Raw genomic sequence first — 12,548 nt, forward strand, 5'->3', positions numbered from 1 at the left:
TCTTTAGCACACAAAACTAAATACCATATATATATTCAAGCTAACTTAAATCTGTCTAAGAATGACCATAAAGGCATTAGTAAATTGGGTGCATAAAACTCATAAACACCTGAACACAGGGAACTTCTTGGTAACACCTGTCAATGATATTTAAGGCAAGACTTCCCAACCATTTCCTTCTTTTACCTTTGTACATCTCACACTAGGATAAGAGAAGCATATGTCCAGGTTAAAAATACTTGTTCCAACCCTCATTGCTTTCTATGATACTGAAAAAATGAAAGATGTATAATTCGCAAATGAAATTAACTATCACTTTAAAGCACTATAAAGGCATAAGGCTGTGTACTGGTTGTCAGTCCATTACATCTTACACTATAATTTCTCGTACACCTTAGGACCTCCAGTAAGTTGCTAATCTCACATCTTAGAACATCAAGTATATTGCTAATCTCAATCACATAAGCTCTGGGTTATTGCATAAGCTCTAATCTATTACTGATTGGGCTTTCTTTGCATTTAAATACATGATGGGTTTGTTGTAAAACTTGTGGGGTAATTTTTTTAAATAGAAATTTTTTCAATAAAACCCATAATCTATATCAAAAGTTCTACTTAGCAACCCAGTTAATTGTTCACAGCTATAGCCTAGACTACATGTTTAGTGGGGTTCTTGCTTGCCTGAAAGTCATGCTTCATGAGGAGAGGGGAGCTACAAGCAGAACAGTTGTCCAACCAGAAGAGTGGAGTGTCAATGATTTTGGAACAAATGTCTGGTTCCAAAGTGAATAAATAGGAGATTTGTTTTTGAAACAACTACCTTTTATATCTTATGCACTTTTATTCTGTTCCCTACTCATTTCAATATGTAATGAGAAAAGTCACTTTACAAAACACAATTTTTCTATTAGAATCATGATTAATTAGCAGATGAAAGCAAGGAATCTTGTGATATCTGGCAACGCATGAGTAGATTGAGTGAAGAGTGGTCAAGTCTTTCCCAACTCAGGATGTCTTAACAAACAGAGGGGCGGCTAGAGTGGGCAGTATAATGTTAAGACCTCAGGTTTGTAGCTATGAAAAATACAAATTGTCTTAGAAAATTTGTCATTTGTTCATACGCGAACAAACCTTCGGTCTTAACAATAGGATAGACTCATACTTGGAGGAAGGTACAAGACATCCTAAACCGGCTAGGGGCCTACCCACCAACCAGTCCAGCTTCCAGAAGAAATGACTTCTGGAGAGGGACTGAAGCCCGTTGAGAAGGTAGATAAATTGATATTTAACCACTCAGACCCTGAGTGACGTACAATGATATATGGGAGAATCATTGTATAGGGATCCAAAGAGAAACTTTGACTGACCAATAGCAAACCAATACACCAGGGTTTGTACTACTCCCAACTCCTCCTTGCCAAGGAGTGGAGCATATGCTACTGAATAGAGGGTTTGATATTTGTATATTAAGCAACCACACTATCAGTATGACTACCTTACTCACCTGTATCAGACCAGTGAAGCAAATGACATGTCTATTCCTTAACCCGCCTAAAGGAAGAAGGAAAGGTACATGAGAAAGAAAATGACCAGCCAACTCACTCATTCTCTCATCCACACAATCATCTTAGGTAAGATATAAAAGTGCCCTGGTAAGGGCAACTATGAGCTACACAACCTGTTGGGAGTCACCACAGGACCAAGGGAAAACGTGTCCATAGATCTGTGGGCAACATCCTAAGATAGAAAGAGGTGAACGTGGGCTGGCGTAACCTAGTACCAGTGCTCAGCACTCTATGTACAGCCAAGTTCTTTTTGAAAGCCAGAGAGGGACCAATACCCCTAACATCATGCGCTCTAGCCTGCACAGACGTGGTGGTGGAATCATCAAGAGTCAAGTATTCCTGTCTGATGACTTCCAGTATCCAAAATGAGATAGTATTCTTAGACACCTCTTTCTTTGCATGGCCTGTGCTAAGAAAAAGTCTGTGGCAGCCTGTTCTAAGGTGGCGAGTCCTTTTAAGATAGCAACGCAAAGCCCGGACAGGGCACAACAAAAGCTCTTGAGCATCAACACCCACAAAGTCATTCAGTGATGGAATGGAAAACGAAGTGAACCAGTCACTGTGCACAGAGGGATTTTGGGTCTTGGCCACGAATTCCGGGACAAATTTGAAGGATACCGACCCTCAACCCCTGGTGTGCTTCACATCATAGCTTAGAACGTGGAGCTCTCCTAGCCTCTTGGAAGATGCCAAGGCCAGAAGTAAAACTGTCTTGAGCGTCAAGTTCTTGTCAGACGAGCAAAGCAAGGGCTCATATGGACTCTTAGTGACGCTCTTGAGAACCAAGGAAACATCCCACATCGGAGGCTTGAGCTCCCTAGAACTCGACTGCTCAAACCCCTTAACTAGCAAGGAAAGTTCCCAGGAAGAGGAGATGTCAATACCTCTAAGGCGTAACACTAAACTCAGAGCTGCCCTGTAGCCTCTAATGGCAGAAATGGACAAACATTTCTCGTCTCTGAGGAAGGTTAAAAAGTCTGCTATTCGCTGAATAGAGGTTGTGAGTGGAGAAAAATCCCTTTTACGACACCAATCACAGTAGATCGCCCATTTGCCTTGGTAAACCGCGGAGGTCGACTTTCTGAGACTGCTGGCCATATGCCCTGCTGTTCTCTGATAAAAGCCTCTTGCTCGGAGCAGATACTTGATAGCCTCCAACTGTGAAGAGACAGGGACTCTACTGACTGGTGGAACCTTTCCGCATGCGGCTGACACAGGAGATGTCGTCAAGGTGGAATTTCCCTTGGAACCTCTGACAACAACGACAGCACATCTGGGAACCATTCTACCTGAGGCCACAGAGGGGCTACCAAAGTCATCCTGAGACCCTGTGAACTCATTAGCCTGTTCAAAACTTGATGGATCAAACAAAACGGAGGGAAGGCATACACCTCCAGGTTGTCCCAGGGATGTTGGAATGCGTCCTCTGCTAACGCTAAAGGATCTGGGACCACAGAACAGAATATTTCCAGCTTCCTGTTGAAGCGAGTCACAAAAATGTCCAGCATGGGTCTCCCCCAAACCTGGAAGAGCTTGTCTGCTACCACTTGATGAAGGGACCACCCTGTGCCTAGGATCTGATCCCGATGACTGAGTTTGTCTGTGACCACATTCCGTTTGCCCGGGATATACCTGGCCGAGAGCTCTACTGAATTGCTGACCGCCCACTGGTGAACCTCGATGGTCAAGGCGCGAAGTTGATGAGAAACCAGGCCTTCCCGCTTGTTCACACAGGCTACCACTGTTGTGTTATCCGACATGAGAACAACAGAATGACCTTCTACCGAAATTCCTTCAGACCCTGGAAGGCTGCATTCAACTCCAAGACGTTGATATGTTGCTGTTTGTCCTCCAAACTCCAAATGCCTGAAGCGATGAGGCCGCTTAAATGAGCCCCCAACCTGCAAGGGAGGCGTCTGAGAACAAAAGGAAGTCCGGTGGAAGAGAACGCAGAGGGACACCCTTCGAAATATTCCGGTCGTCCAACCACCAACGAAGGTCTTCTCTCACTTCCAGAGACAGAGGAACCTTTAATAGGGGTGAGTCCCCCGCCGGAGACCAGAATTCTCCCAGTCTCCATTGCAGAGACAGAAGATGAAGATGCCCATGAGGAACCAGCTTCTCCAGGGAAGACAACACTCCCAGAAGAACCTGCCACTGATGAGCTGACTTATGTGGTTCTGACAGGAAGTCACGCGCCACCACTTGCAACTTCTCCAATCACTGATCCGACACAAAAGCTTTTGCCACTGTCGTATCGATGACCATGCCCAGGTAGAGAATCCTTTGACTGGGTATAGTTTTGACTTTTCCTGGTTGACTACAATGCCCAGTTCCAGACAGAACTACAGTAGACAATCCATCGTGCAGCAGCTTTTCCCTGGAAACTGCCAAGACCAACCAATCGTCGAGATACCTCAGCGTACGGATCCCCTGAGCATGGGCCCAACTTGACATGAGAGAAAAGACCCTTGTGAACACTTGAGGGGCTGTTGTCAGCCTGAAGCATAGGACTTTGAACTCGAAGACCTTGTCCCCAAGAGAGAAGCGAAGGCACTTCCTGAACATCAGATGAATAGGGATTTGGAAGTATGCGTCCCTTAAGTCTATCGACAGCATGAAGTCGCCTTCCCTCACAGCTGCCAACACCGAACGTGGAGTTTCCATCTTGAACCGTGTCTTCCTGATGAAGTGATTCAAGGTGGATAAGTCAATCACAGGTCTCCATCCTCCTGACGCCTTGGGCACCAAGATGTGACTGTAAAACCCAAGAGATGGACGCACCACTTCCTCTATTGCATCCTTGTTCGGCATCTTCTGCACTTCCTCCCGAAGAGCCAAGAACTTCAGAGAATCTGGAGGATATGCCTTCCTGAGCTGTGGCTTGTCCGACAGAGGAGGAGAGAAGTCAAATGGCAGTAGGTACCCCATCCGAAGGACATCTACCACCCACTTCTCCGCCCCATAACTCTGCCACTTGGCCAAATGGCCTGCCAGGCACCGCCCCCACCCATGGCGCAGGAGAGGGAGAGGCACCTAACCTACCGACGGCTCCCTTTACCTCTGCCCCTTGGGCCCCTTCTTGTCTTAAAGTAAAGAGAGCAAAAGGGATGTTGGTTCTCTGACCTAGGCTGAGTCGAATGGGAAGGCCCTGCTGAAATCGAACTCTTCGACGGCCTACCAGGTAACGATCTTCTCGACTGATGCTGGACATGGGGAGGAAGAGCAGCCGGACATCTCTGAGGACGAGACTCCGACTTAGACACGGCCTGGTCCACCAGTCTGTCTTTGGTGTCAACCCGGCGCTGGTCTATCGCATTTTCGAGCTCGGTCCGAGGAAACGAAAATTGGGACTCCAACAGATCTCCGTTTCTTAATGCCACCAAGGATTCCATGTCAACTGATCTCTCCATCCTAGATAAAGCTGCGTCTCTTCTAATCAGAAGAAGGTTAGCCCATAAATTAACACTGAGGTGAGCCATATACGAAAACGCCTTGGGTCCGGACTGCAACAGACTGGCAAATGAGGATGCACTCACAAACCCTTCTGGGGACCTGTCAGAAGCTATCTTGGCAATGCCCACAGACCAGAAGTACAGCCAAGAAACCGTCTGCAAAATGGAGGCTGCCGTAGATTCCAACACTGAGGCATCTTGTGGAGACAAGGACGGAGCCATCGACCTCACCTGCTCCAAAGTCAATCCCGGCTTCAGACGAATGACATAAAAAATGCAGAGTTTCGTAACATAGTACTTCCTATGTCTCGTGAGAGGCAGGGGTAGTAGCTTGGCATAGGCCCTACAGCGAAGTGAACCATCCCGGTCTGAAACAGAGGCGTTAACCTTATGCAAGACCGACTGGACATGCCCTGACAAGGGAGGCTGAAGAGATGATTTGGGATCCTGCGTAGCTCCCACCAAGGCTTCCAAGCAAGAAGGAGTGTAAGACGACCAAGCCTGAGTCTTACTTTCCAAATTGTTGAACCCACGAATGAGATCGACAACTTCCAAAAAGGAAGACAAAAACTCTTGCATGTCTCCCTCCTCCTGCTCTGGCAACGGAGACCGATGACGAGAAGAATGTGTAGGCTCCTCTAAGGCACTTTCCTCATTAAAAGTAATGGAAGGATCAGCAGCCAAACAGCCTGAAACACCAACTAACCTGTCTGGGCTGGGTTCATGCGCCAGCTCCCAAGACGAACCCACTACAACACTAGGAACATCACTACGCACTCCTCCAACAGATGACTCATTAACATGTCCATGAATGGTCACGGGCAGAGCAGACGTAGGAACATGAGTTGGAGAGGAATCCTGAACACTCCAGATCGAAGGAGAATCCACTAGAGTCAAATTCTTGGAAGCACCAGGGAGAGGGACAGGCAAACACTCCTGCTGCACCAACTCCGCGCTCACCACCTTCAACCTCTTGACAGGCGCCTTGAGATCCTTACGGCGATGAATAGGCCCTGGAGAAGTAGGAGCACTTACATCATGTGCACGGATAGGGGAGGTTGCAACACGCTCGCGATGTGCACGGATGGGGGAGGTTGCAACACACTTGTGATTCAAAGCAGAGGACAAACCCGCTGCTGCAGATTGCACAAGGGAAGATACACTAACACTCTCCGAAACACCAACACTCTCAAGAATACATCTGCGTTGTTCCTCCCTCGTAAGTGAAGAAAGAGCAGCCCTTAGCCTTCCAACGCTTGATATGCCGACGTGACATACAGGGGAAAGAGGGAGAGGAAGACAGCACTGGTTTCTTACACGATCTCTTCGCAGGAGGCGGGGACGATGCAACAAGTTTCCTTCCAGTCCTCCCAGCCGACAAGGCAGCCAATTTATCATCCAAAAGAGTCCAACCTCTTAAGCACTGCCTGGCATATAACTTCAGACTGATCTGCAAGAGCAGGCTTCTGATGACATGGAAGGGAGATCCAGCAAACTTGATGGCAGAGATGACATCACAGCTGAGAGAGCCAGTGCAGAGGAAATGACTGGGTGTGACGTCATCGATGGAAGTGACGTCATAAGTGGTGATGATGTCACGGCTTCCCCTCGGTCTGAAGGGGAAGCCACTGGCGGAGGAATACACAACGACTGATCCCATGACATCATCAACGGGGTTGACGCCACAGCTTCCCTCCGACTCGAAGAAGCGGCAACAGTCACTGGCGGAGCAACACAAGATGGCTGACCTTGGCTACCCACGAAGACGAAGCCGGGAGGAGGGGAGAGGGCCTGGCCAGCCTGAGGAGGGGGGTAGCGATCCTCCATGGACAGGGGACCCCCTAGTCCGAGCGTCTTCCAAATCCCCACCATCTTGGACACCTGACTCTGGAATAAATGAGAATGATGAAAAAGCCTCCCCCTTCCTAGGAATCAAATTAACTCCTGAAGAAGAAGGGGCGACATTACAAAAATCAGCCTGGGGCCTCCCGATACTTCTAGCGACGAATCAATGGAAGAAAAGGAAGGAGACACAGGCACAACGCTACTATGGGGGGTGAATACTGCAGGAGACGAAGCATCGGGAAGAGGCGAAAACCTTCCCATGAAGGAAGAGTCGAAACCCTCCAATGCTCTCTCTTGCTATAAAATGACGTCCACTGCTCTTTAGGCCATGCCTGGCATTCCATGCAAGGATTCGTCATAGTACAAAAATTAGAACGGCACCTGCTACACGTGGGGATCAGTCGCCGCCAAAGCCAAAAAACGAGAACACGGAAAACCTGGAATTCCAGGGCACACAAAATGATGAGGCCAAGGAGTAGAAGAAGCAATAACATCAGCCACACCCACAAAATGGGCAATGAACCGGGTAAAGGCTGAGAGAGGTCAACCACGACTCTCGCCCAGGCGGTTAAAGAAAAGACTGACGCGGTGGCAGGACCACTCTTCACCCGATCTACACATGCGTTGCCAGATATCATAAGATTCCTTGCTTTCATCTTCTTTTTAACTGGATCCAGCTAGGCGCTAGAAATTATCCTATTGTTAAGACCGAAGATTTGTTCGCATATGAACAACCTCAATAATCAAACCTGCACAAATATTCAGCAGACAGATATGACACATTACGAGATAGAATCTGTCACCACCTCTTAACTATTAGCAGTGCCACCAACAATAATTGATTTTGAGGTTAAAACACCTAAGCTTTGAGTTTCATCACTTGCATTTCTATTAAAACATTAAAAAACTACATACTAAGACTTAACAGGCTGATGGTGTGGTGAATGTGGCATTGCGGGGGTATGAGATGTAGCATCTACTGACTCAGGCTCCAATGTCCAAGCAGTTATAGTTATAAATCCAACATTACGGCCTAAAGGAGACTGTAAACTCAGGCGTGAGCGACCAGTTTCACGCAAACTACCGAGGCTCACCTGATAATCAAATATGAAACAAATACAATGTAAAGGCCTAAAGATACTCCATCCATAAATAAAAATAATATACCTCATGAATTTTAGCTCTCTTTATGAAACCACTTTGACTATTATAGGATTCTTAAAAAGTCCTTACTTTAAAAGATTTTTATGGGTTACACAAAAAAATTCATATCCTGTCCAAAGGCACAAAAATGTTTTGGTATTTTCTTGTACCAGTTAATGACTGACTGTTTAAATATTAGTTACAATCCCCAACTATGACTTAGGGCTTACCGTAGATTGACCAAGTTGTGTGGTAGTATTTGTGACTCTTTCTCTTACATCATAAACACTCAACCGCACCTGAGTACTAGCATCTAAGCCATCGCTTTTTCTAAAACTAACTGTTGATAAGAAGTTTGGATTGCTGGTCCTCTGTTAGAAAGAAAAGACAGGAGCTTAATAATACAATTTTCAAAATCTTTACTTACAGTGTAACATAAAATACAGGATTTACAGTATGATACCTGTCATTAACACTCAATAACACCAGAGGTGAAAATGTATGCATTAATTAACTGAATGTCATTATATTATTGTATACATCACTTCACAGTCCAACAATAACGCTTATAGATGTATATTATCATTATCATTTCTTGCAGTGATTAGTTTCCAAGACTTGACATAAATGTTATTTAAAGTTGGGAAATACGTTAAAAAGTGATACATAAAATTAAACAAACTGAACAACTCAAAGAAGACGGAAACTATTTTATGGGCATTCTTTTCCAAAACAAGATGTTAAAGGCAACTGTGACACACCTGCTAGTTGAAAAAATTATGATGGACAAAATAGTTCAAATTACTATTTGAAGTAAAAAAATTTCGTTGCAACTAAATGTCATGGGTAAAATTACAGTGTATCTTATTTTTTCTTCTTAAATATACAAAAAATATTATAATGTAAATTTCATACAACATAGAATCATGAAAGAGAATACTTACTTCAATAACTTCTGTTTGAGCATAGTGAATCCATGAATTCTGTGGAGAACTGATGACTTGAACAGTGACTCTTGGGGATGGAGGTTGTCCATCACCATCACAACGTAAGTTATCACATGATATTGATATTTCCAAGAATGGAGGTTCATTTACATCTGTTGGGGAACAAGGGCAATTTGATATACAACAGCAAAAACAGCCATAATTTATTTTAGATCTTTATTTCATCCAAAGTAGGCTGCATCCATGACAAGCCAAGACACTGACATGGCTCCACATTACCAAGTAACTTATGAAGAGTTATGCAACGCTAACCAGTGATCAAGAAGGAACTAAGCAGTTCTGTACAACCATTAATACTAAAAATAAAAGAAATATATGAAGCTTAAATATAATTTGGTTTTAAATTAAATATAAAAGCAAAACTTTATATAAAAGCACAAGAAATAGAAAAACCATAAAAACGGGACATGATACCCATGCACTGTAACTTTTTCCCAGAGTAGATGGATTTGTAACCATATAGTAATTAGGATAATTTTGAGAAAATTAGAAACAGCATTGAACATTGTTATTTAGGTTAGAGGAGTAATTGAAGCCCAGCTTCCCTAAACTACAAACACTAATTAGTTTTCTAGGTTAGATTTTATTGCAGCAGTTCTAAACACTATACACCACAACTTTGAAGCATTCTGTAAAATATGAGGCTCTGGATTTATCAATAAAATTAATGTCAAACACGGTATATAATAGATGTGCATATATTTATTTTCCTCTAGTGTGCATGTGTATGTGTAAAAGGGGACAGTATGTCCAATGTGATTTAATCACCATGTAAACTACTGTATTACTATAGACTACTTTAGGATTAAAGACTTTGTATGATCAACTAGACTGGTAAAATAAGAATTGTGTGATGTAATGATCTGTACTGCATATGAGTTTATTTACTAAACATTGAAAGCCCCCTCTCAAAAAAAAAAAAAATCTAAACCTTGCCCTAATTGATAAGCTATTTCAGCAACATACAATTCCTGAAGAGATGAAGGTCTCATCATCACCACAATAATCATAACATTTTTATACCAGCTTTCTACTTCATAGGATTAGATACAAAATGCCTTCTTTTTATTGCCTTTTGCTTCATCAGTGTCATTTTCTATTTACAGTCATTACATATCTTGGTCCTGCTCCATCTATACGTATATGTAAATCATAGCCTGTTTTCTAGCCACTGGAAATCACATTAGTCTATAACTTTCCCATCATTAATATCTTCCCACTGCACGCCATGTATCTTAGCATTTTATAATCACACCCTTTCAAAATCTAGTCCATTATCTTTCAAGTGCTCATGTTTCTACAGCATTGATTAGTGCAGGCCTTCTGGATGAAAGACGACATCTTTTCTCTCTCATTATTTACTGTATTTACCAATAGGCTATAGTCTCTTTCTATTTCTTCCAATCTGTTGAGTTTTTTAACCCCCACACTCCATCATTAACATTTATTTCTCCATTTTTGTCTGTTATTCCTTTATTTACTTGGATCTCTTTCCTGAGTTTTCTGTCTTTGCTCAGGCCCTTTGGCACACTTAATGCTTTTGCCTTAGTCCTGAGCTGTTCTAAAAATACATTCCACTCCTGACAACTTTTTTTTTTCTTTACTACCTGCATTCTAGCCTCCCACTTCTTTTCCTTATGTGCAATGCTGACCTCTACACTGCTTGTCTTCTGCTAAAGCTTGTATACTTTAATTTTAATTTGCCCCTCCTACATCCTGACACCTCCTTATATGTCCATCTTTACATCCCTTGCTCAATGTCACACCTCACACTAATGCTGCCAATATTTTTGGCTTTTATCAGTGGTGTACTGTCTACTGACTGATTTCTTTTTTATATCATACTGTATGTATTTTCTTAAGAGACTTTTTAATGCTACTAATTTTTCAGTTTCCATGTTTTTACTCTAATGTTTCTTTCTTTGTCTTCTTTCTTTTTATCCTTCACTAAAAAACCCGCTTCCAGCTGTCTCCGATAAGTTAAGCATGCCAACGCCTCACCTAGCGTAAGATTTAAACCATTTTTTTGTTCTCTGTAATTCTTAATTTGCTTCTTTACCAGTATCCTCTCTGATTGATACTTGTGTCACCGCATCTCTATGATCAGTTTCATCTTCATTATTCTTTAATTTATTTGTCCGACTTCTCTTGCATCTTCTGCCATTTTATCTCTGGCCAGCATGATAATTCCATTTTGCCTTATCTCATTAACATTCAACCAATTTCCTAACCTCCTAAACAATGTCAACATATTTTCTAGCCTTCATTTTCACCACTTACCTACCTACTTTTCCTACCCTAGTTATAAGATTTACTGTGGTTGTTTTTAAGAAGCCTGCTTTACCTCTATTTTTACAAGGAATTTGTAATAATTCAGGTCAGGCACAGGAAGCAATTTTGTCTTAGGTCTTTGGAACTATTTTCCTGTCATTTTTTACCAGTGTTACTGGTATTACTGAAACACCCAAACAGCAAATATTTCTGAGCTTAAGAGTAACTGTTGATGGGTCACTAGTAACTGACTTTGGTTTTCATAACCCAAAAGCTGGGAAATCTGTGGGAATGAAAAAGAGTGGTAGTAAAAAAAGAACAGACTATACAAGGAGGTTGAACAAAACTATTTGGTGTTTGTGTGAGCAAAGGGATCAAGACTATGATTACTCTTTCTCTAAAGACTGTATTTCAATTGGTGGTCAGTGACACAAAAATTTGGTTTATTTTGAGACTAATATCCATGACTTTAAAATATCCAATACTCAACTACACTTAAAAAAGATATTTAATGAAATTACAGCATTTAATCTAGCATAGGAAAATTCTAAACTAGAAAAAATTCACAACTTTCTCGCCTTTTGATTAAAATTATGGGCAGTGAATATAAGACTTCATTTAAAGACATCCCACAGCAGTAGTTTTGGGCAACAAGAATTACTAATCAGGTACTGAATATTAAAAAATTACGTAAATTTATTTTATCACTGATTAATATAAGTAAAAAACCAAAATGATAAAAATAATTTTATTTTAATTTGTATCAGCTTAATTTTATGCTGTTGAAAGCACATAAACTATTTTTTTTTTTTCAAACCCATCAGGCATACATAGTTTCCTACAATCATGTTTTTTCTCATATTCCCCAGGTTTAATGGTCTTCCACTTTATAGAACAAAGAAGAGAAGGCAGTCTCACAGAGCATGTGCCATTTGGAAACTCGCGTATCTGTCAATCCTTCCTCACCTTTCATATATGTATAGTCTAGATAAGGCAGAGATTCATGGGACTGGGAAAAGGATGCTTCCTCTATGATTAATGGGTTTTTTTTTTTATGAAAAAAGTTTTAAAAATTAGTTTCATCACAATTTCATCAGTCATATATATACAGGCGGTCCCCGCCCCGGGTTTACGACGGTTCCGGCTTACGACGTTCCGAGGTTACGACGCTTTTTCTTTAAATATTCAATGGAAAAATCCGTCCTGGTTTACGACGCTTGTTCCAAGGTTACGACGCTGACGCTTCCGACGCTCCGAGTTAA

The 12,548-nt window shown here is 42.3% G+C and overlaps 1 protein-coding gene across 7 annotated transcripts in view; it reads right to left on the minus strand.

Annotated features, from left to right (window-relative positions):
* LOC135201440 (inositol polyphosphate-4-phosphatase type I A-like) overlaps positions 1-12,548 on the minus strand; it is a 408,228-nt gene that overhangs the window by 67,650 nt on the left and 328,030 nt on the right. For all 7 annotated transcript variants that reach the window (XM_064230376.1, XM_064230380.1, XM_064230377.1 and 4 more), the window contains 3 exons: positions 8,953-9,107; positions 8,239-8,379; positions 7,792-7,959 (listed from right to left, as the gene is read on the minus strand). In XM_064230376.1, coding sequence (XP_064086446.1) covers positions 7,792-7,959; positions 8,239-8,379; positions 8,953-9,107 — 464 coding nt within the window. The remainder of the gene's footprint in view (positions 1-7,791; positions 7,960-8,238; positions 8,380-8,952; positions 9,108-12,548) is intronic.

This window comes from Macrobrachium nipponense, chromosome 28 (assembly GCF_015104395.2).
Source record: "Macrobrachium nipponense isolate FS-2020 chromosome 28, ASM1510439v2, whole genome shotgun sequence".
Lineage (NCBI taxonomy): Eukaryota > Metazoa > Arthropoda > Malacostraca > Decapoda > Palaemonidae > Macrobrachium > Macrobrachium nipponense.